General features: G+C 42.9%; 2 protein-coding genes across 12 annotated transcripts in view; both read left to right on the top strand.

The window, feature by feature from the left end:
* The first annotated feature begins 505 nt into the window (after positions 1 to 505).
* Positions 506 to 16,366, top strand: LOC144072654 (uncharacterized). Of its 4 annotated transcripts, none has more exons than XM_077597810.1 (18): positions 506 to 562; positions 658 to 804; positions 995 to 1,051; positions 1,646 to 1,699; positions 1,794 to 1,928; positions 2,130 to 2,177; positions 3,013 to 3,066; positions 3,162 to 3,296; positions 3,409 to 3,456; positions 4,448 to 4,502; positions 6,492 to 6,793; positions 7,641 to 7,685; positions 7,941 to 8,027; positions 8,214 to 8,273; positions 8,868 to 8,918; positions 10,179 to 10,351; positions 11,200 to 11,288; positions 14,125 to 16,366. In XM_077597810.1, exons 11-16 carry the CDS (start codon positions 6,547 to 6,549, stop codon positions 10,346 to 10,348), a joined length of 660 nt encoding a protein of 219 aa, XP_077453936.1. In that variant the 5' UTR covers positions 506 to 562; positions 658 to 804; positions 995 to 1,051; positions 1,646 to 1,699; positions 1,794 to 1,928; positions 2,130 to 2,177; positions 3,013 to 3,066; positions 3,162 to 3,296; positions 3,409 to 3,456; positions 4,448 to 4,502; positions 6,492 to 6,546; the 3' UTR covers positions 10,349 to 10,351; positions 11,200 to 11,288; positions 14,125 to 16,366. The 4 variants fall into 4 exon arrangements, with proteins under 4 accessions (XP_077453936.1, XP_077453937.1, XP_077453938.1 ...); XM_077597811.1 differs by having other exon boundaries at positions 992 to 1,051; positions 2,133 to 2,177; XM_077597812.1 differs by having other exon boundaries at positions 992 to 1,051; positions 8,217 to 8,273.
* A 139-nt stretch (positions 16,367 to 16,505) lies between these two features.
* The window catches only part of phldb3 (pleckstrin homology-like domain, family B, member 3), a 40,788-nt gene continuing 33,398 nt past the window's right edge, over positions 16,506 to 23,895 (top strand). For 3 of the 8 annotated variants that reach the window (XR_013299874.1, XR_013299878.1, XR_013299873.1), the window contains exons 1-14: positions 16,506 to 16,665; positions 16,726 to 16,972; positions 17,733 to 17,852; positions 18,051 to 18,092; positions 19,840 to 19,893; positions 19,988 to 20,113; positions 20,305 to 20,364; positions 20,977 to 21,030; positions 21,123 to 21,248; positions 21,446 to 21,493; positions 22,525 to 22,578; positions 22,673 to 22,804; positions 22,926 to 22,973; positions 23,741 to 23,875. Coding sequence is in view for 1 of the 8 variants with exons in the window: in XM_077597804.1 (XP_077453930.1) it covers positions 16,726 to 16,972; positions 17,733 to 17,852; positions 18,051 to 18,092; positions 19,840 to 19,893; positions 19,988 to 20,113; positions 20,305 to 20,364; positions 20,977 to 21,030; positions 21,123 to 21,248; positions 21,446 to 21,493; positions 22,525 to 22,578; positions 22,673 to 22,804; positions 22,926 to 22,973; positions 23,741 to 23,875 (1,246 nt within the window). In the remaining 7 variants the exon portion in view is untranslated. The remainder of the gene's footprint in view (positions 16,666 to 16,725; positions 16,973 to 17,732; positions 17,853 to 18,050; positions 18,093 to 19,839; positions 19,894 to 19,987; positions 20,114 to 20,304; positions 20,365 to 20,976; positions 21,031 to 21,122; positions 21,249 to 21,445; positions 21,494 to 22,524; positions 22,579 to 22,672; positions 22,805 to 22,925; positions 22,974 to 23,740; positions 23,876 to 23,895) is intronic. The other 5 variants (XR_013299877.1, XM_077597804.1, XR_013299876.1 and 2 more) reach the window with 4 other exon arrangements.

Raw genomic sequence — 23,895 nt, 5'->3', positions numbered from 1 at the left:
TGCATGCTAGGCTAATTGTATGCTAAATTGTCTTAAGGTATGAGTCTGATTGGTTGTTTGTGTCTTTGTGTTCTGTGATTGGCTGGCCAATGATTCAGGGTGTTCCCCACCCGGTGCCCGCAGATAGCTGGGATAGGCTCCAGCACCCCCTGCGACCCTTGTGAGGATAATCGGTTCCAAAAATGAATGAATGTAACACACCTTCAGTAAGCCAGTAGGAGGCAGATCACCGCCCAACGTTTTTTCATGTTACCTCACCCCAAAGTTATTACACAGAAGGGATTGTGTGTCGTGTTACCGCAAGTTTAGAGTCCTGATGGATGTGGGAAAAAACTGTCCTTAAGCCTATTTGTCCGTACTTTGTGAGACCTACGTTTTAAGTCACTGTTACCACACTGCGTAATAGTTTTTTTTAAATTGTAATAATTATGAATGAATTCAATCTAAAGAACACATTAAAAAAGGGGGCGCACTGCTTAATTGTCAGATTTTTTAACTTTTTTTTCAGATGCCACAATTACTCAAGTCAACAAAAAGTCATTGAGTGCATCTCCCGAGCAAAGTGAGTTGTTTCCTCTCTTTTTAATTTTAATGGCTTTTTGGGCTGGAAGGGGGGCAAAACAACATCCTAACCTACTATTTGGCTTCTTTAAAAAGCACACAGTGTGACCAAGCGGCAACCGGTCCAGTGCGCTGTAGGCCCGTCTGTCGACCGTGATCAATTCCAGCGACACGAGGTCCAAGGGAGGAGCTACGAGAGCCCAAAGTCAAGGACGAACGCTTTCGTGGTGGAAGAACCGAAAGGTGAAATAGACATTTTTAGCTAAAAAACAACAACTTTGTTCCCGTAGTGTCGCTTTTCTGACTGTAAATCGATGTCGTTTAGTTTTTTGATGCTAAAGTTGACAAAAATATGATGAAAATATGGAGTCAGTGGACAGATTTGAATCCGATTGGGAAGCTACTTTAATCCAAGTGTTGTTGTTTCCAGCAGCGGCCCAATCGCAGTCCCCGGTCTCCAGGACTGTCCAAGTCACAATGACCTCTCCAGGTAAAACCTGCGTTTCAACTTTTGACCATCAGATATGATTTTGTTCAACTCATTTGCCAAAGTGGGACACAATCACGGCTATTAACACACCGTCCATCACAGAGGTTCGCCGTTAGCACGTCATTTTCCCTCACAATACCCCCATTTTGAATGAAATGCAGGGCGGGTCGGCAGATGGGCGTTTAGAGCTTTGGCCTCACGGTTCGGAGGTCCTGGGTTCAAATCCAGGTCTGTTTGCATTTCTCCTGGGCTAGCGTGGCTTTCCTCCGGCCACTACGGGTTCCTCCCACATGCTAGGCTAGCTGGCTAACACTCTAAATTGCCCTTAGGTATGGGTGGGAGCGTGCATGATTCCGTGTGTCCCCCGCTTGTGGCCTAGAGTCAGCTGGGATAGGCTCCAGCACCCCCTGCGACCCTTGTGTGGATAATCGGTTCCAAAAATGAATGAATGTAACACCTACGTTTTAAGTCACTATTACCACACTGCGTTTTTTTATTTTTATTAAAATATTTCTGAATGAATTCAACCTAAAGCACATATTAAAAAAGGGGGCGCTTTACTTGATTGTCAGATTTGATTAATTTTTTTTTCAGATGCCACATTTGCTCAATTCAACAAAATGTCATTGAATGCATTTCCCGGGCAAAGTGAGTTGTTTCCTGTCTAATTATTTTAATGGATTTTTGGGGGGGAAGAGGGGCAAAACAACATCCTAAACTACTATTTGGCTTCTTTAAAAAGCGCACCATGCGACCATGCTGCGATCAATGATGGACACTGCCAGCCCGTCACTCTTCCAGGATCCATTCCAGCGACACGAGAGCCAAACGAGGAGCTTTGGGAGACAATCGTTTTCGTTGTTGGAAAACCATAAAGGTGAAATAGACATTTTTAGCAAAAAACAACAACAACTTTGTTCCCGCGGTGTCACTTTTCCGACTGTAAATCGATGCCGTTTAGCGTTCTCGATGCTAAAGTTGACAAAATTATGATGAAAATATGGAGTCAGTGGAAAACATTTGAATCCCGTTGGGAAGCTGAAAGCTACTTTAATCCAAGTGTTGTTGTTGTTTCCAGCAGCGACCAAAGCGATGTTTGATGACCTAGGCACAATGAACTCCCCAGGTAAACCCTGCGTTTCAACTTTTGACCAACAAATATGATTTTGTTCAACTCATTTGGCAAAGTGGGACAGTATCACGGCTATTAACACACGGTACATCACAATCCGGCGGCTGAATGGCTAACACTCTAAGTTGCCCCTAGGTATGGGTGTGTGTGTGCATGATTCGGGGTGTCCCCCGGGGGCCTGTGGCCTAGAGTCAGCTGGGATAGGCTCCTGCACCCCTTTTGCTTGACGACTGGATTTACCTTCCTGTTTGGGCAGCTATTGTCATGAATGGTAAATTATTGTTTGCGTGTCTTGGATCAGATTAGATCAGAATGAAGACGTGCAAGTAAAAAAGGGGCGGAGTGAGCATTATGGTCAGTTATTTTTCCATGGAACTGAACCGAGTTGGTGCCAGTGACGCCAACGGACCTGAAATTCAAGTTAACCAGAAAAGCCTTGATGCAATTGCTAATGTTTCAGGGCCATTGACGGCAATTAACGTCCAAAAACATGCATGCTTGGCTAATTGTATGCTAAATTGTCTTAAGGTATGAGTCTGATTGGTTGTTTGTGTCTTTGTGCCCTGTGATTGGCTGGCCAATGATTCAGGTTGTTACCCACCCGGTGCCTGCAGATAGCTGGGATAGGCTCCAGCACCCCCCACGACCCTTGTGAGGATAATTGGTTCCAAAAATGAATGAATGTAGTAACACACCTTCGTTTTAAGTCACTGTTATCACACTGCGTATTTCTTTAAATTAAAATAGTTCTGAATGAATTCAACCTAAAGCACACATTAAAAAATGGGGCACTTTGCTTGATTGTCAGATTTTTTAATTTTTTTTTCAGATGCCGCATTTGCTCAAATGAGCCAAATGTCATTGAATTCATTTCCCGAGCAAAGTGAGTTGTTTCCTGTCTTTCATTTGAATGGCTTTTTTGGGGGGGGTAGGCGGACAAAACAACATCCTAAACTACTATTTTGCTTCTTTAAAAAGCACACGGTACGACCATGTTGCGATCAATGATGGACACTGCCAGCCCGTCACTCTTCCAGGATCCATTCCAGCGACACGAGAGCCAAACGAGGAGCTTTGGGAGACAATCGTTTTCTTTGTTGGAAAACCATAAGGGTGAAATAGACATTTTTGGCCAAAAAAATTAAAATATGGCGTCGGTGGACACGTTTGAATCCCGTTGGGAAGCCGGAAGCGACTTTAATCCAAGTGTTGTTGTTGTTTCCAGCGGCGACCAAAGCGATGTTTGATGACCTAAACGCAATGACCTTCCCAGGTAAACCCTGCATTTCAACTTTTGACCATCAAATATGATTTTGTTCAACTCATTTGGCAAAGTAACACATAATTATAATAATAATAATCGGACATAGGCTTTGTCATCATCATTGACTTGACAAAAGCCAAATTGTCATCATACCCAGAAACTGCGTATGACGGAATTGGTAGTGCTTCTCCACAAGCTGCCTTTTCCCGGCAAAAGACCCAAATAAGGGAAAATAATTTCAGACTCGTAATTTGGCATTCTGCCGTGATGGATACATGGCATCAGCCCCCCCCCCCCGAGCGGATCACTTACCTCTCACTGTCTTTCTTTCACTTACCTTCAGTCAGCCAGTAGGAGGCAGATCACTGCCCAACGTTTTTTCACGTTACCTCACCCCGAAGTTATTACACAGAAGGGATTGTGTGTCGTGCTACCGCATGTTTAGAGTCCTGATGGATGTGGGAAAAAACTGCCCTTAAGCCTATTTGTCCGTAGTTTGTGAGACCTATGTTTTAAGTCACTGTTACCACACCGCATAATTGTTTTGTTTTTTAATTAAAATAATTCTGAATGAATTCAACTTAAAGCACACATTAAAAAAGTGGGGGCACTGCTTGATTGCCAGGTTTTTGTAAAAAAAAGAAAATTCAGATGCTGAAATTGCTCATATTGACAAAAAGTCATTGAATGCATCTCCTGGGCAAAGTGAGTTGTTTCCTCTCTATTTCATTTTAATGGCTTTTGGGGGGGGAAGGGGTCCAAAACAACATCCTAAACTACTATTTGGCTTCTTTAAAAAGCACACCGTGTGATTGTCATCAACTCCCGTCTGTATATTAAAACCCCGTGTCTTTGTATGTATGGGTGGGAGTATTCTGCAGGTGAAACTCGTAAACAATTACGCGGACAAGACGCACAAGGAAAACACACCCATACTTTAACCCTAACCCAAAACGTACAGTGCTTCCATTTCCAATATTTTATTTTTTATTTTTTGCAGATTCCCAATTTCCTCCAATCAACAAAAAATACTTCTAATGCAACTCTTGATAGACGTGAGTATTTTTCCTTTCCGTTACTTTTCGATTCCGTTACACTATTCCAAGATGGCGCCGTTCACGCGGGAGCCAGTGGAAGTAGCTCTGTACACTCTTATGTTTTTCGTGATTTTTTTTAAATTACATTTTAATATTTCTTAATACATTCCTTTTTACTTTACTTTGTACTTTATACTTTAATGTTTTTACAACTTTCCTTGTTCTGTTAGCCTGGCTTCTTTCGGCTACTTCTTTTTGGGAATCATTCAGCCATGTCTACGCTGTCATACACATGGGACTAGCTGTTACAATACGCAGCGGAAGGAGCAACACCTCGGTGCCGCCGGGGATTCGGAGCTGGACAAAAATGCCGGGAGAAGAGGCAACGCTTCTGACCAACCATTCCATCGTGGGATAAGATAATAATAATCGGACATAGGCCCCTGTTGTAGTTATCACAACACAAAAAAGCCTACTTGTCATCACACGCAGAAACTGCGTGTGACGAAATTGGTGGTGCTTCTCCATAAGCTACGTTTACTCGGCAAAAGACCTAAATCTAGTACGGACTTGTAATTGGCATTCTGCTATTGTGGATACAGGTCGCTTACCTCTCGCTTACCTCTCACTGTCTGCCACTTACCTTACTTCAGTCAGCTAGTAGGAGGCAGATCACCACCCAAAACCTCTTTTTATATTACCGCAGAAGGGAATGTGTGTTATGTTACCGCGAGTTTAGATGTCTGATGGATGTGGGGAAAAAACTGTCCTTAAGCCTACTTGTCCGTGCTTTGTGGGACCTATAGCGTCTTATTGTGACCAGGGTGGTAAGGGTCCCCTATGATGTTCTTGGCTCTGCTGAGCGCTGCTGAGGTAACGAGGGCTGGCAATGTCTTCCAGTGAGGGCAGAGAGCAGCCGACAATCCTCTGGGCAGTGTTAATCACTTTCTGCACGGCCTTTTTGTCTGCCGCCGTGCTTCCAGCGTACCACACTGTGATGCCGTACGCCAGGATGCTCTCTACAGTGGTTTTATAGAAGGTTAAGAAGGTTAAGCAGATGGAAGAGCTGTCGGCGCTTACCAGCAACGGAGTCGAGGAGTTCTGCCCTGCTGCTGTTTTCTTCAGCTCCAGACTACTGAGGAACTGTGCGGATAAGCTTGGAAGAGTGACTCTGCATATTCTCTACCTCAGTCACAGTCTGCAGAAGTTCCCCATCTCGTGGAAGACTACCTGTGTAGGGTTCAAGTTTTTGTTTCCAGTTTCCATTTACTTTGATTTCCTTTGTACTTTTTGCTTTTGCTTTGTTGTTGTGCGGCCTTTGCGACTGTACTGTCTAACTTAGAACTATGCCTTTTCTTGCTACTGTCACAATGAAATTTCCCGAATATGGGATGAATAAAGTTATCCAATCCAATCGAGTCCAGCGATCCGGCGACCGACAGAGTAGCTGCGAGAAAAAAAATGAAAGCGTGGGCACTTTGACGGCGGGAAAACTGAAAGGAGCGCGAACCCTCGGTGGCGGGTGCTTGAGCCTATACCACCTGAATTTTGCTAAATATCATTTTGTTCTTGGCAAAGCATGTCACGCAATTGACCGGGGACCAGTCCGGGGTGCACTGACCGGGCTAGCCAGCTAGCTTAGCATGCATCTTTTCGGAATGTGGGAAGAAAACGGGACACCCGGAGAAAACCCACGTTGGCCGGGGAGAACACGTCAACTTCACACAGGTGGACGGACCTGGATTCGAACCAGGAACTCAGAACCGTGAGGCCGACGCTCTAAACGCTCATCTGCCGGGTCGCCCTGCATTTCATTCAAAATGCGGGTATTGTGAGGGAAAAAGACATGAGATATTTGGAAGTGAAAGTGTTTTTAGTTACGCCTAAAGGAGGTCATGAGTCCAATGAGGTGAACCCATAAAAAACAGGAACGAACTTGCAGACCTCAGATCAGCTAGTGAATGTTTTTTTTCTTTTTTTTTTTTTTTTTTTTTATCTCATTACAAGCAAGCGACCTTTGTTTCCTTCACACATTTTTCCGCCTCGCCCGTAAAACTCCGAGATGGCCTCCATAAAGATGGCCATCCTGGACTCGTTGGAGACCTTGTCCGAGAAGAACTACGACAGGTTCTGCATGGCTCTGGTGGACCGGCGCGGGGAACGCAGGGTGCCGTTGTCCAAGGTGGAGAAGCAGTCGCGGGTGGAGGTCACCAACGTGCTGGTGTCCACCTTCACCGAGGCCCAAGCCCCGTCCGTCGTCTCCGAGCTCTTCAGGGTCATCCGGTGTTTCGACGAGGCCGAGGACCTGGGTAGGAGCTGGGATTTTTTGGGGTTGTTGTTTTTTTTTTTCAATGGGGATCTGGAAATGCTGACTTGATTACTTTCGCTTTGGAATGTGTACGCATGTGTGTGTGTGTGCGCGCGCATGTGTGAACTTGTTCACTTGAGTGACTTAGCTTGTTTTTCAGGTTTCCTTCAAATGTTTCATACTTCTGTACCGTTTATTCTCACAATGGTCGTGGGGGGTGCTGGAGCCAACCACGGGCAACTGGTTGACAGCCAATCGTTGGGCACAAGGAAACGGACAAGAAGACACCGACTGTTTCATGTTATTTTAAATGTTGGCTTGGTTTGGTTTGATTTAATCTGTTTTGTTTTTGTTTGTTTTTGGTTTGGTTTGTTCTGATTTAATCTGTTTTGTTTGGGCTTGTTTTTCTTTTTGTTTGTTTTGGTTTGGTTTAATCTATTTTATTTTGGTTTGTTTTTGTTTTGGTTTCATCTATTTATTTTGGTTTGTTTTATTTTATTTTGTTTTGTTGTGTTTTGGTTTGGTTTGCTTTGTTTTTTTTTGGTTTGTTTTGATTTAATCTGTTTAGTTTTGGCTTGTTTTTCTTTTTGTTTCTTTTTGTTTTGGTTTGTTTTTCTTTTTGATTCTTTTTGTTTTGTTTTGGTTTAATCTATTTATTTTGGTTTGTTGTGTTTTGGTTTGTTTTAGTTTGTTTTGTTTTAGTTTGTTTTGTTTTATTTTAGTTTGTTTTATTTAGCTTTGCTTTGTTTTGGTTTGTGCCCAAGAAGTTAGCGGGGATAGGCTCCAGCACCCCCCGCGAACCTTGTGATGATAAAAAAATGAATGAATGTTTGTTCATTGTTTTGCAGATGAAAACATCTCTAAAATTGAAAGAAAGGCAGCTCGTGACAAATGTAAGTCGCTTACTTTTTTTTTTGCTATTTTGTCAACAATCATTTCAAGCTATAATTTCGTTTGTTTTCCCAACATAAAACCTGCGTTTCAACTTTTGACCATCAAATATGATTTTTGTTCAACTCATTTTGGAAAAAGTGTGACAGTATCACGGCTATTAACAAACCGTCCATCACAATCCTGAGTGGTTAGCCGTTAGCGTGTCATTTTCCCTCACAATACATCCTAAACTACAATTTGGCTTCTTTAAACAGCAGGTCGTGTGACCGAGCGGCGACCGGTCCGGGGCGCTGCCGGCCCGTCTGTCGACCGTGACGCTTCCGCGGTGGAAAACCATAAAGGTGAAATAACAAAACAAAACAACAACTTTGTTCCCGTAGTGTCGCTTTTCCGACTGTAAATCGATGCCGTTTAGCGTTTTTGATGCTAAAGTTGACAAAAATATGATGAAAATATGGAGTCAGTGGACACGTTTGAATCCCGTTGGGAAGCCGAAGCTACTTTAATCCAAGTGTTGTTGTTTCCAGCAGCGGCCCAATCGCAGTCCCCGGTCGCCAGGACTGCCCAAGTCACAATGACCTCTCCAGGTAAAACCTGCGTTTCAACTTTTGACCATCAAATATGATTTTGTTCAACTCATTTGGCAAAGTGGGACACAATCACGGCTATTAACACACCCTCCATCACAGAGGTTAGCCGTTAGCACGTCATTTTCCCCTCACAATACCCGCATTTTGAATGAAATGCAGGGCGGCCTGGCAGATGGGCGTTTAGAGCTTTGGCCTCACAGTTCTGAGGTCCTGGGTTCAAATCCAGGTCGGTTTGCATGTTCTCCCGGGCTAGCGTGGCTTTCCTCCGGGCACTACGGTTTCCTCACACATGTCAAAATCCTGCACGCTAGGCTAGCTGGCTAACACTCTAAATTGCCCCTAAGTATGGGTGATCCCCCGCCTGTGGCCTAGAGTCAGCTGGGATAGGCTCCAGCACCCCCCACGACCCTTGTGAGGATAGTCGGTTCCAAAAATGAATGAATGTAACACACCTTCGTTTTAAGTCACTGTTACCACACCGCATAATTATTATTTTTAATTAAAATAATTATGAATGAATTCAACCTAAAGCACACATTTAAAAAAGCGGGCGCACTGCATGATTGTCATATATATATATATTTTTTTCAGATGTCGATGACGCAATTGCTCGAATCGACAACATGATATTGAACTTGAATAGTGAGTTGTTTCCTCTCTATTTCATTTTAATGGCTTGTTTGGGGGAAGGGGGCAAAACAACATCCTAAACTACTATTTGGCTTCTTTAAAAAGACGAGTGGCCACCGGTCCAGGGCGCTGCCGGCCCGTCTGTCAACCGTAATCAATTCTAGGGACACGAGAGACAAAAGACAAGGACGGACGCTTCCGCGGTGGAAGAACGGAAAGGTGAAATAGACATTTTCCCTATTTTTCACCACCCTCAACACCCCTGAAAATATTTCCAATCCGATTGTTGGGACAGTAAATCGCTTAAATGTTGTCACCTTTTGTTGGGGTTGAAGGATGGGTGTGTTTTCCTTGTGTGTCCTGTCCGCCTGATTGTTCATGATGGTCACCTGATGTGTCCCTCCTGGCTTCCCTTCCTTTGTGTGACCCAGGTGTTTGTGATTGTCATCAACTACCGTCTGTATATTTAAACCCCGTGTTTTTGCTATGTCTGGGTGGGAGTATTGTTTCCTGTTTCCTGTTCTTCGGTGTGCGTCTCCCCCGTTAAGTTTTGTATTCTTGCTCATTTTTTTAAAGTTTTTTTTTCATTAAAATCCTAAATTGTGCACCAGCTTTTCCCTCCTGTTTGGGAAACACACCCATCCACCAACCCCAACAAAACGTGACAAACATACAGTGCTTCCATTTCCAATTTTTTATTTATTTTTTTGCACATGCCCAAATTGCTCCAATTGACAAAAAGCCATTGAATGCAACTCTTGACAAACTTGAGTATTTTTCCTTTCCGTTACTTCGCAAAACATGAATGGAAACTCCGATTTGGTTTCTTTTCAAAGCGTGTCGTGCGACCGAGCGGTGACCAGTCCGTGGGCGCCCTCGGCTACAATCGAGTCCAGTGATCCGGCCACCGACAGAGTAGTAATGTTACGTTGGATGGATATTTCACCCAACGTAACATCATTTTAAGTTGTTGTGCTGTGTTTACGTGTTTGTTTACGTTTGTTTTCTGAGCTGCCAAACGTTTGCCTAACGATCCTTGCACGTCTTTTTTATTTTAATGGCTTAATCAATAGATTTCTTTTTTTAGTCTGTCTTGCAAACTAAATTGGTATAGTTTTATCATTTTTAAAGAGTATAGGGGGTAATATTGAGAACTTCGGATCAGGTTAGGGCATTTAGAAATGAGATTCTATTTACCAAAAATTCAAGTTCCCAAAAAATTTCAATCAACATGAATATACAAAAAAAAACATCCCGAATTGTCCTTTGCAGTCTCCACAGTACCGAAACGGACACCCGAAGATTGCAATGTCAGCGACAACGAAACTGACTCGTACAGCGACGACTCCAGCGACCTTTCTTGCGACAACAGTGACGACTTCATTCGCAATGTGAAGAGAAAATTAAAGAAATTAGATCAGCGCTTTGGTGAATACAAATAAAATGTGCGCATGGAGTAAGGTTTTGTTCTCCACTGCATTCATTTATTTTCTCAACTGCAAGGGTCGCGGGGGTGCTGGAGCTTATCCCAGTTAACTACGGGCACCAGGAATTGGCGAATAACCAATCGTGGGGCACAAGGAGACGAACAAACAATGACTTCTGAAGCTAGGGACGATTTAGCATCCAATAATTTTTGTAAACTATAACATTTGCCTGGTTAAATTTGTATTTTTACATTTCATTACTTTCATTGAATTTTTAAAAAGAGATATATGAAATAGTTGATGCTCATTCTTATTGAATTTTGAAACTTTTTTTAAATAGTTTTTATCACATTTTTATTTTGTATGCAACTGTAGTATTTTTTTTATCATGCTTTTTTTTCTTTTGTGTACTTTGTTTTTTGTTTGTCTACACTGTAATTGTCTTTCATACTTATAAGTTCTTTATTAATTTTAATGTCGTTTTGTCTTTGTTTGGTTATTGCATTTGAAAAAGCCGCATTCATTAATTTGATTTATTTGAACATTTTTAACGAAGTATTACAGAACTTTTTTATTTTCAGTTGACATATACTGAAACAGTTTCCTTTTTTATAGATCATGTTTTTTTCATGCTTATTATTGTTGAGTTTTTAAAATAATTCATTTTGATTCAATACATATATCATTCCGACATGGATGTTTTAATTTAATTTTAGGATTCTATTTTTTACTTTACGTAAAATGGCCTTTTTGTTTATTTTTCATGTACGTTGTGAATTACTCGTTTTTTTCTATTGCTTTAAAAAAAAAAAAAAACTTTATTTCTATCGTGCTTATGGACTGCTGTTTACACTGTTCTCCACCAGGTGTCACCAGTGAACTTTATTTTATCCACCGCCGGTGAAAAAAGAAGCAAACGAAGACGCAGGACAAATAACAGGAACCACGCTGACAGGTAACCTATCTTTCACCTTGTAGCTGACAGGTAACCTATCTTTCACGGTGAAAGATAGGTTACCTGTCAGCTACAAGTTTCACCTTGTATTTGTTAATGAATGTCTTCCAGTTTACACGAAGTAACATGTGAATATAAACTGTTTACGTCAAAGGTGACGTTGGTAGCGCGTTCTTTTTACAGTGAAGAATATAATCTAGCTAATTTGTTTATTAGCTACTGGCACGCGGCACATCGGGTATTTGGCAATGATATGTAAATTTCACATTCACCCATATCTATCCCTTACTGTTTGTCTATGTTTTAAACATTTTATTCTGCTTCTAATGTAAGATATAAATTCGAATGCTGGGGGAAAAATTGAAATATTAGGTTTAGTCCCTGTTTTTGTGGGCCCTGTTGTTATTGTTGGGTTTGGACTTTACAGGATTTTTTTTGGCAGTGGCTCCTTAGCCGGTGAAGACTGACATATTTTAACCATATAATCTAATGAAGACTATGACATATTTTACTCATATTTTATTACAGCTGCTTTTTTATATATTACTACTGTAGGATTAAACACTTGTTTTTAGCTCGATGACCACGCGAACAGAAGGTTCCCCTATAATAATTCTTGTACAATGAACAAAGGCTCTCTGTCCAAGATCCTTGCTGAATACGCAACATTGTTAGATGAGATAAGACAGATTTAGGAATTGGAGTCAGAGGCTAAAACTTAACGTCTAACAATTTTGGTGACCCTGTCCGTGAGTCGAGGGGAGACTAGAGGGGTCGGTCAACGCCGGAGTCGGGGACTTCGAAGTGCATCGGGGACGTGATATTTATTAAGAATACGTTTGGAACGTGACACGTCGGAGACGTGAGATTAATCAAAGGGGTAGTCCGGGACACCCCGCCAGAGACGGGGACGTGATATTTATAAGGGTAGTCTGAGACACCCGGCATCTTTCTCTGGGGACTTCTCTAAACAGGCGCCTGAAATCAACTAAAAGGTAACCAGAATACCTCTTACTTTACTGTCAAAATTCTATTGGATTTTTTTCAATAAGCCTTTTTTCCATGGATGCGATGAAAAATTATGGAAAATTGTTTAGTCCAATGAAATTTTTGATGAAAAAAGCAGCAGTACTCCAAATGTGAAACTTGAAGTGGAGGAACAAATCTGCTATGCGAAATTTGGGAGCACTGAGAAAAACAAAAAAACAAAGACAGTGCATGATATGAAATTCCAAAGAACAATTGATTTATAGTGATAATGGCTTCCAAATTGTGTCAGCGGAATAATTGACTGAATTGACAAAAGGTTCCATACTTCGTTATGAAATCATTGCGCCTAAATAACGAGGTCAACCGGACAACAAAATATGGAAATCCTATTTAGTAGACCATACCAAACGCCATTATTCATACACGATTGGAGCTGGATGATGAGGCTAATCTGGCTATCTGCATGAAAGAAAAAACTTTAAAGAAACACATTGAATTTGGGTTAGCAGAAGGAGACTGTGCTTCTCAACAGGAAACATGGAGAAGACGCACGAGCAACCCAAAATGAGAACGTCCGTACAAGTGTTGCTGACCAACCAGCAGACATGAAAATAGCCGATCCACCTTGTGCACTGTAAGAAGGTTCTCTCAGTTGAAACGTTTGAGGAGACAGGTAAGATAAACTTTTTGAAGTGATCAGACGTAATGGAAAGCACTCCAATATTGATTGGACGAGATCAGATAGATTTAGGAATTGGAGTCAGAGGCTAAAACTTAACATCTAACACCGGTAACTGGTCAAATAGTCCCAGGGGCTATTTAGCTGGGAACAGGTCAAATAGCCTAAATGGCCCCATATGGCTATTTAGCCGGTAAGAATTCTGTGTGGGGTAAATGGTAAGAAACTACAGCTACGGAGCCACTGCCTAAATAATAGTCATTAAATCCCTATTCACATAATGTTAAAATCTATCAATTGGCAATAACACATCAAATTTCAATAAGATTGGTTGAATGGTTTAGAAAAAGGTGTAACTTTCATGTAGAATATTTGTTTCTACTCACACTGTACTAACACTTATAGGTGTTACTTTCATGTAGACTAATTGCTTCTACTCACATGAAGGTTTTATTTTCATGTAGACTATCTGTTTCTAACCACACTGTAATCCATTATCTTATCCCCAATAACCAATCATCATACAGCCTCTCTAGACCCAGGACCCTTATATAAGCCATGTGTGGCCCCTGTGTTGTTAGTCACATTTTAAACTGACCAGGTCATTCAAAGTTGGGGACAAGTTCCCCAGTTTTTCTTCATGGGAAGAAGCTGTTCAAACGTATGAACAGGAAAATTTTGTCCAGTTATGGAGGCGTGATGCACGTACCATACTTGAAGCCAAGAAACGGATGCCAAACAGGATCTTTAATGAAGATATCAAGTACTATGAGCTTCAGTACTGCTGTGTTAAGGGTGGACAGAAGTACCAAAGCAAATCAACAGGCAGTTGTCCAAATACCTCTACTTTTAGGCCTAATTAACTTTATATAAAGGTCCTTATCAATTATCACATTAAGGAAATAAGCCTTATAAAATGTAGTTTACTACTATTTACCCCACACAGAATTCTTACCGGCTAAATAGCCATATGGGGCCACATAGGCTATTTGACCGGTTACCGGCTACAGAGCCACTGCCATTTTTTTTGGTGTCGGCCACGCTGTTAATGTTGCGTTTGGATTTCCAGGATTTTTTGGGGGTCACGTTGTTATTGTTGTGTTTGGTCTCTCCAGGATTTTGTTTTTTTGTGGGCCACATTGTTATTGTTGCTTTTGGTCTTTCCAGGAGTGTGCTCTGGTTTCCTCGCACCTCGCAAAAGCCAGAAAATCTCAGCATTGCTGCCTCTGTGTGCTTCCTCTGATTCAAAGTTATTGAATGTATATGGATAGGATCCAACAAGCTCCAGTACCCCTTTTGCTTGATGACTGGATTTACCTTCCTGTTTGGGCAGCTGATGTCATGAATGGAAATTATTGTTGACGTGTCTTAGATCAGATTAGATCAGAATGAAGAAGTGCAAGTATAAAAGGGGTGCAGTGAGCATTATGGTCTGTTCTTTTTCCTTGGAATTGAACTGAGTTGGTGCCAGTGACGCCAACGGACCTGAAATTAGAGTTAACCAGAAAAGCCTTGATGTAATTGCTAATGTTTCAGGGCCATTGACGGCGATAAACGTCCAATCCCTGTGGACTGGGAGGGGCCAATGAACGTTTGGTTGTGGTATTTCACTGAGTGCATGCCACTGGGTATTTTTACTAACCAGGGAAGAGCGGCAGCTCACCTGAAATTCGCTTGACGATAACAATAGCTGCCCAAACAGATAGGTAACTACCTGTTTGGGCAGCTATTGTCATGAATGGAAATTATCGTTTACGTGTCTTAGATCAGATTAGATCAGAATGAAGACATGCAAGTAAAAAGGGGGCGGACTGACCATTACGGTCGGTTATTTTTCCTTGGAATTGAACCGAGTTGGTGCCAGTGACGCCAATGGACCTGAAATTCAAGTTAACCAGAAAAGCCTTGATGCAATTGCTAATGTTTCAGGGCCATTGACGGCGATAAACGTCCAGAAACATGCATGCTAGGCTAATTGTATGCTAAATTGTCTTAAGGTATGAGTCTGATTGGTTGTTTGTGTCTTTGTGCCCTGTGATTTTCTGGCCAATGATTCAGGGTGTTACCCACCCGGTGCCCGCAGATAGCTGGGATAGGCTCCAGCACCCCCCGCGACCCTTGTGAGGATAATGGGTTCCAAAAATGAATGACTGTAACACACCTACGTTTTAAGCCACTGTTACCACACCGTGTAATTGGTTTTTTTTTAAAATTAAAATACTTATGAATGAATTCAACCTAAAGCACACATTAAAACTGCTTGATTGTCAGATGTTTTTTAAAAAAATTCAGATTGATTGTGTATTTGCGCACAATGCTAAAGCTAACTCAGCTAACGTGAATGTCTAACGTTGACTTTTAAGTTTAAGTTTGAAGTTGCAAAGTAAGCGAAATTGTGAGCGAGGTTTCCGATGGAAAAAATGTACTCAATGGAAGCTAAACTACCTCACTCAAGGATAGACGAGAAAAAGAAAGTAAGTCAGATTTGTGCCGTTTATTAAGATGTTTTATGTATGGATATTAATAATTAAATGTTACGGATAGATCATTTATGGGTAGTCAAAATACCCAATGGCATGCACTCTGTGAAATACCATAACCAAACATTAGCAATTGCCAGTGGTGTGCCGTCAGGGCCTTCAAGGCCTTCTCTGCTGGCCTAAGAAATATCTGAATCACAGACTGATGTTAATTATATTTTGTCCATGAATACTTATGAAATAATTCCAAATTGTCTGTTAGCTTCATTTCATTGCTTTTCCCCTGGTTGCACTGCTTCCAGATGTGTTTAAGCATCTAACCAATCACATTTCAGCCATTATTTGTTGCCAGGGTCAGAAATCTGCATAAAGGCCTTCACAATCAGTTCTGCAGGCTTTGCTGCATTAAACAAGCGTCAATAAGACTTGCTTTAATCAATCAGAATTCGATTTGGTGACACCAAGACCTTCTCGCAGTCGTAGGGAAACGTCATCGCTTTCACCAACTATGATTGGCTAGTGATAGAGTGGACTAGCCAGAGCTACCAAAGTGTATCTGGAGCGAGCTGCACAAGTAAATATATTGTTTTGTTGATTTAATAGCGGTTTTGTCAACCCGCAATGGCTGAAGGAGGAGAAGAAATTGATTTGTTTGCAGATTTACTGTCAAAGCCATTTTCAAGACGGACTTTTCAAGAAAAAAAAGTTGGACAGGCTCGACTTTCAGCATTAGCTTCAATGGCGATAGAAAAGAAGGAGGAAAGAAAGGAGGATGGATTTTGTGTACAGGTAAAAAGGATTTTTGGTGAGTAAAATATGGCTATATTCCTAAATAATATTTCAATTGTATGCGGTTATTATTGATGATTTTTTGTGTTATGTGTCGCAAGCTGTAGCTGCAGTAGAGGTTTTATAGCCACAAAATTGTTTTTGAGGTTTGGATGGATTCCGACACCTGAAGGCGTCGCTAGGAAATGTACGGACCGCAGCTGGCAATTGCACCAAGGCTTTTCTGGTTAACTTGAATTTCAGGTCCGTTGGCGTCACTGGCACCAACTCAGTTCAGTTCCATGGAAAAATAACTGACCATAATGCTCACTCCGCCCCTTTTTTACTTGCACGTCTTCATTCCGATCGAATTTGATATAAGACACATCAACAATAATTTCCATTCAGAACAATAGCTGCCCAAACAGGAAGGTAAATCCAGTCGTCAAGCGAATTTAAGGTGAGCTGCCGCTCTTCTCCGTCACCCCCATCCGCCATTCCACTCCCGCGATTTTTGCAGATGGCCTCCAAAAAGAAGATTATCTCGGAAATGTTGGAGAACTTGACCAAGGAAAACTTCACCAAGTTCTGTACGGCTCTGGTGGACCGGGAAGGAAAACCCAAGGTGCACAAGTCCAAGGTGGAGGACCAGCTGCGGTCGGAGGTCGCCAACGTGGTGGTGTCCACCTTCACTGAGGCCGGAGCCCCGGCCATCGTCTCCGAGCTCTTGAAGGAGATGAATTGTGCCGACGAAGCCACAAAGCTGGGTATGCGCGCCTGCGCTCTTGCTCGTCTTGTCTTCTCTCGCACCTTCACGTTTTATTCTCTGACTTTCTGTTTCGGTTCACACACGTTTGGGTATAAAATGCTCTCTGGTGCTTCTTTTTTTTGTTTTTTTTTTTCAATCTTTGACAAGTGGTTAGCGCCACAGCCTCACAGTTTTGGGGTTGTGGGTTCGATCTCAGGTGGGTCCTCGCTGTAGTGCGGAGTTTGCATTGGCGTGGGTTTTCCCCAGGTGCTCTGGTTTCCTACCCCATTCCAAAAACATGCATGCTCGGCTAATTGTATGCTAAATTGTCCCCATCGGCCTCACTTCTGGGGTCGTGGGTTTGTTCCCAGTTTGCATGATCTTCCCGGGCTTGTGTGGGTTTTCTTCGGGTGCTCCGGTTTCCTCGCACCTCCCAAAAACATGCATGCTAGGCTAACTGTATGCCTTGTCTTAAGGTATGAGTCTGATTGGTTGTTTGTGTCTTTGTGCCCTGTGATTTTCTGGCCAATGATTCAGGGTGTTACCCACCTGGTGCCCGCAGATAGCTGGGATAGGCTCCAGCACCCCCCGCGACCCTTGTGAGGATAATTGGTTCCAAAAATGAATGAATGTAACACCTACATTTTAAGTCACTGTTACCACACTGCAAAATTGTATTTTTTTAATTGAAATAATTATGAATGAATTCAACCTAAAGCACACATTAAAAAAGGGTGCGCACTGCTTGATTGTCAGATTTTTTGTACATTTTTTTTCAGAGACCGCAATTACTGAATTTGACAAAAAGTTAGTGAATGCATCTCCAGAGGACACGAGACCCAAGGAAGAAGCTACGGGAGACAAACAGACGGAGACTTCCCTGGCGAAAGGATTGAAAGGTGAAATAGACATTTTTAGCAAAAAAAAAAAACAAATTTGTTCGCGTAGTGTCTTTTTTCCGACTGTAAATCGATGCTGTTTAGCGTTTTTGATGCTAGAGTTGACAAAAATATGATGATATTATGGAGTCAGTGGAAAACGTTTGAATTCCGTTGGGAAGCCGGAAGCTACTTTAATCCAAGCGTTGTTGTTTCCAGAAGTGGCCCAAGTGATTGTCCAAGCCGTCAAAACTTCCCAAGGTAAACCCTGCGTTTCAAATTTTGACCATCAAATATGATTTTGTTCAACTCATTTGGCAAAGTGTGACGGTATCACGGCCAATGTTCCCTCTAATTTTTCGTTGGTCTGGGCAGAAAGACAACATCCCTGAGCGCACTGAGTACCAGTGTGAGCGACATCATCGGTACTCGGATGATTCGCCTAAAGACGTTTCGCCGACGGACGTTTGACAGACGGGCAGGTCGCTGAATGGACGTTCCACCGAACGTTCATTCGCCCGAAACGGGATTCGCGCGCTCGCCCCGCCCCCGGATCGTGTGTGTACAAGTTTTTCAACCTCGGCCCGCGGGCCATATACGGCGCGTTAGGATTTTTAATCCGGCCCGCCGCCGGCGTTGTCCAAATTATAGTAAAAATCAATGTTCGTCTACCATCAATGGCAGCCCGGGAATAAGCACTCTTGGGTGGGCAGATGTAGCAGAACCGAGGCGTGAAATGACAGCAATCGGTTCAAATCCATCCTAAAACAGCATTTAATGATTAAATACAAATACTGGAGCTCTTTGGACATTAGAACAGAGCCCAGGGAAGTGAATTCCTTGGTAAAATGTCTCGATGGAGGCAAAAAAGTCTATATACGTCCATTCGCCAAACGGCTCAAAATGCTCTCAAATTCGGTCAAATCCAGCTGAAAACGGCGTTTAATGATTAAATACAAATACTTGTATTTGTATTTAATCATTAAACTAACAAATACTAGTATTTGTATTTAATCCTTAAACTAACAAATACTAGTTTTTAATCATTAAGCTAACAAATACTAGTATTTGTATTTAATCATTAAACACTGTTTGAACGAACGTTCATTCGGCGACCTGTCCGTCTGTCAAACGTCCGTCGGCGAAACGTCTTTAGGCGAATCATCCGGTCACGACATCATCATTGCTCGCTATGGGCACACCAGTATCACACAAGCAGGTGCATGTCAATGTTCCCTCTAATTTTCCATGTAAAACATGCTGTAAAACACGAAAAACATAAGAGTGGACAGAGCTACTGCCACTGGCTGCCGCTTAAACGGCGCCATCATGGGGAAAGGGGTAAAAAAAAGTTTGGATTTTATTTTATTTATGATTGCTGCTGCGCAGAGAAGACGAGAGCAGTGCGCAATTGCGCACGCGCGCAATTGCGCACGCGCGCAGCTTAGAGGGAACATTGATCACGGCTATTAACACACCGTCCATCACAATCCGGCGGCTGAGTGGTTAGCCGTTAGTGCGTCATTTTCCCCCACAATACCCGCATTTTGAATGAAATGCACGGCCACCCTCCAGATGGGCGTTGAGAGCGTTGGCCTCATGGTTCTGAGGTCCTGGGTTCAAATCCATGTTATCCCAGTCTAGCGTGGCTTTCCTCCGCACACTACTGTTTCCTCCCACATGCCAAAATCATGCATGCTAGGCTAGCTGAGCTGGCTAACACTCTAAATTGCCCCTAGGTATGGGTGTGAGTGTGCATGATTCGGTGTGTCCCCCGCCTGTGGCCTAGAGTCAGCTGGGAGAGGCTCCAGCACCCCCCGCGACCCTTGTGAGGATAATCAGTTCAAAAAATGAATGAATGTAACACCTACGTTTTAAGTCACTGTTGCCACACCACGTAATTTTATTTGTATTTTTTATTAAAATAATCATGAATGAATTCAACCTAAAGCACACATTAAAAAAGGGGACGCACTGCTTGATTGTCAGATTTTTTTTTTAAATTCAGATGCCGTAATTGCTCAAGTCGACAAAAAGTCATTGAATGCATCTCCCGAGCAAAGTGAGTTGTTTCCTCTATTTCATTTTAATGGCTTTTTTGGGGGGGAAGGGGAGCAAAACAACAACCTAAACTACGATTTGGCTTCTTTAAACAGCAGGTCGTGCGACCGAGTGGCCACCGGTCCAGGGCGTTGTCAGCCCGTCAGTCGACCGTGATCAATTCCAGGGACACGAGAGCCAAAAGACAAGGACGGACCCTTCCTCGGTGGAAGAAGGGAAAGGTGAAATAGACATTTTTAGAAGAAAAAAAACCTTTGTTCCCGTAGTGTCGCTTTTCCGACTAAATCGATGCCGTTTAGCGTTCTCGATGCTAAAGTTGACAAAAATATGATGACAATATGGAGTCAGTGGACATGTTTGAATCCCATTGGGAAGCCGGAAGCCACTTTAATCCAAGTGTTGTTGTTTCCAGAAGCGACCCAAGCGTGGATGCCGGCCGCTGCGACTGCCCAAGTCGCCCAAAACTCCCAAGGTAAACCCTGCGTTTCACCTTTTGACCATCAAATATGATTTTGTTCAACTCATTTGCCAAAGTGTGACAGTATCACGGCTATTAACACACCGTCCATCACAATCGGGCGGCTGCGTGGTTAACTGTTAGCGCATCATTTTCCCTCACAATACCCGCATTTTGAATGAAATGCAGGGCGGGCCGGCAGATGGGCGTTTAGAGCGTTGGCCTCACAGTTCTGAGGTCCTGGGTTCAAATCCAGGTCTGTTTGCATGTTCTCCCGGGATAGCGTGGCTTTCCTCCGGGCACTACGGTTTCCTCACACATGTCAAAAACCTGCATGCTAGGCTAGCTGGCTATCACTCTCTCTGAGTGTGCATGATTCGGGGTGTCCCCCGCCTGTGGCCTAGAGTCAGCTGGGATAGCCTCCAGCACCCCCTGCGACCCTTGTGAGGATAATCGGTTCCAAAAATGAATGACTGTAACACACCTACGTTTTAAGTCACTGTTACCACACCGCGTAATTGTATTTTTATTTTTTAATTAAAATAATTATGAATGAATTCAACCTAAAGCACACATTAAAAAGGGGGCGCACTGCTTGATTGTCAGATTTTTTTACTTTTTTTTCAGATGCCACAATTACTCAAGTCAACAAAAAGTCATTGAATGCATCTCCCGAGCAAAGTGAGTTGTTCCCTCTATTTCATTTTAATGGCTTTTTGGGGGGAAGGGGGGCAAAACAACATCCTAAACTACGATTTGGCTTTTTTTAAAAGCTCACGGTGCGACCGAGCGGCGACCGGTCCAGTGCGCTGTTGGCCCGTCTGTCGACCGCAATCAATTCCAGCGACACGAGAGCCAAAAGACAAGGACGGACGCTTCCGCGGTGGAAGAACAGAATGGTGAAATAGACATTTTTAGCTAAAAAAACCAACAACTTTGTTCCTGTAGTGTCGCTTTTCCGACTGTAAATCGATGCCGTTTAGTTTTTTTATGCTCAAGTTGACAAAAATATGATAGCAATATGGAGTCAGTGGAAAACGTTTGAATCCCGTTGGGAAGCCGGAAGCCACTTTAATCCAAGTGTTGTTGTTTACAGCAGAGACCAAAGCTTGGTTGGATGGCCAAGATGCCAAAACCCCCAAAGGTAAAACCTGTGTTTCACCTTTTGACCATCAAATATGATTTTGTTCAACTTATTTGGCAAAGTGGGACACAATCACGGCTATTAACACACCATCCATCACAGTGGTTAGCCGTTAGCACGTCATTTTCCCTCACAATACCCGCATTTTGAATGATATGCAGGGCGGCCCGGCAGATGGGCATTTAGAGCGTTGGCATCACGGTTCGAAGGTCCTGGGTTCAAATCCAGGTCGGTTTGCATGTTCTCCCAGTCTAGCGTGGCTTTCCTCCGCGCACTACTGTTTCCTCCCACATGCCAAAATCATGCATGCTAGGCTAGCTGAGCTGGCTAACACTCTAAATTGCCCCTAGGTATGGGTGTGAGTGTGCATGATTCCGGGTGTCCCCCGCCTGTGGCCTAGAGTCAGCTGGGATAGGCTCCAGCACCCCTTTTGCTTAACGACTGGATTTATCTTCCTGTTTGGGCACCTATTGTTCTGAATGGAAATTATTGTTGATGTCTTATATCAAATTAGATCGGAATGAAGACGTGCAAGTAAAAAAGGGGCGGAGTGAGCATTATGGTCTGTTATTTTTCCATGGAACCGAACCGAGTTGGTGCCAGTGACGCCAACGGACCTGAAATTCAAGTTAACCAGAAAAGCCTTGATGCAATTGCTAATGTTTCAGGGCCAATGACGGCGATTAACGTCCAAAAAACATGCATGCTAGGCTAATTGTATGCTAAATTGTCTTAAGGTATGAGTCTGATTGGTTGTTTGTGTCTTTGTGCCCTGTGATTGGCTGGCCAATGATTCAGGTTGTTACCCACCCGGTGCCTGCAGATAGCTGGGATAGGCTCCAGCACCCCCTGCGACCCTTGTGAGGATAATTGGTTCCAAAAATGAATGAATGTAACACACCTTCGTTTTAAGTCACTGTTACCACACCGCAGATTTTTTTTTTAAAATTGTAATAATTACGAATGAATTCAACCTAAAGCACACATTAAAAAACGGGGCGCACTGCTTGATTGTCAAATTTTTTTTTCAGATGCTGAAATTACTGAAGTCGACAAAAAGTCATTGAATGCATCTCCCGAGCAAAGTGAGTTGTTTCCTCTATTTCATTTTAATGGCTTTTTGAGGGGAAGGGGGGAGCAAAACAACATCCTAAACTACTATTTGGCTTCTTTAAAAAGCTCACGGTGCGACCGAGCGGCAACCGATCCAGGGCGCTGTCGGCCCGTCAGTCTTCCGTGATCCATTCCAGCGACACGAGAGCCAAGGGAGGAGCTTTGGGAGACAAAAGTTTTCCTTGTTGGAAAAGCTAGGTGAAATAGACATTTTTAGCAAAAAAAACAACAACTTTGTTCCCGTAGTGTCGCTTTTCTGACTGTAAATCGATGCCGTTTAGCATTTTTGTTACTTTAATCCAAGTGTTGTTGTTTCCAGCAGCGACCCAAGCGTTGTTTGATGACCTAGACGCAATGACCTCCCCAGGTAAAACCTGTGTTTGAACTTTTGACCATCAAATATGATTTTGTTCAACTCATTTGGCAAAGTGTGACAGTATCACGGCTATTAACACACCGTCCATCACAATCCGGCAGCTGAGTGGTTCGGCGTTAGCGCGTCGTTTTCCCCTCACAATACCCGCATTTAGAATGAAATGCAGGGCGGCCCGGCAGATGTGCGTTTAGAGCGTTGGCATCACGGTTCTCCTGGGTTCAAATCCAGGTTTGTTTTTATGTTATCTCGGGCTAGCGTGGCTTTCCTCCGGGAACTACGGTTTCCTCCCACAGGCCAATCTCCTGCATGCTAGGCTAGCTGGCTAACACTCTAAATTGCCCTTAGGTATGGGTGGGAGTGTGCATGATTCCGGGTGTCCCCCGCCTGTGGCCTAGAGTCAGCTGGGATAGGCTCCAGCACCCCCCGCGACCTCTGTGAGGATAATCGGTTTCAAAATCGAATGTAACACACCTACGTTTTAAGTCACTGTTACCACACCGTGTAATGTTTTTAAAAAATTGAAATAATTATGAATGAATTCAACCTAAAGCACTAATTAAAAAGGGGGCGCACTGCTTGATTGTCAGATTTTTTTTTTTTTTAAATCAGATGCTGCATTTGCTCAAATCGGCAAAATGTCATTGAATGCATGTCCCTGGCAAAGTGATTTGTTTCCTCTCTATTTCATTTTAATGGCTTTTTTGGCGGGAAGGGGGTCAAAACAACATCCTAAACTACTATTTGGCTTCTTTAAAAAGCACAAGGTGTGACCGTGTGGCGATCAACGATGGGCGCTCCCGGCCCGTCAGTCTACGGTTATCCATTCCAGGGACACGAGAGCCAAGGGAGGAGCTATGGGAGACAAAGGTTTTCCTTGGTGGAAAACCATACAGGTGAAATAGACTTTTTTAGC

The sequence above is a fragment of the Stigmatopora argus genome, chromosome 4 (assembly GCF_051989625.1).
Source record: "Stigmatopora argus isolate UIUO_Sarg chromosome 4, RoL_Sarg_1.0, whole genome shotgun sequence".
NCBI lineage: Eukaryota > Metazoa > Chordata > Actinopteri > Syngnathiformes > Syngnathidae > Stigmatopora > Stigmatopora argus.
This window is presented reverse-complemented; position numbering and strand designations above follow the sequence as displayed.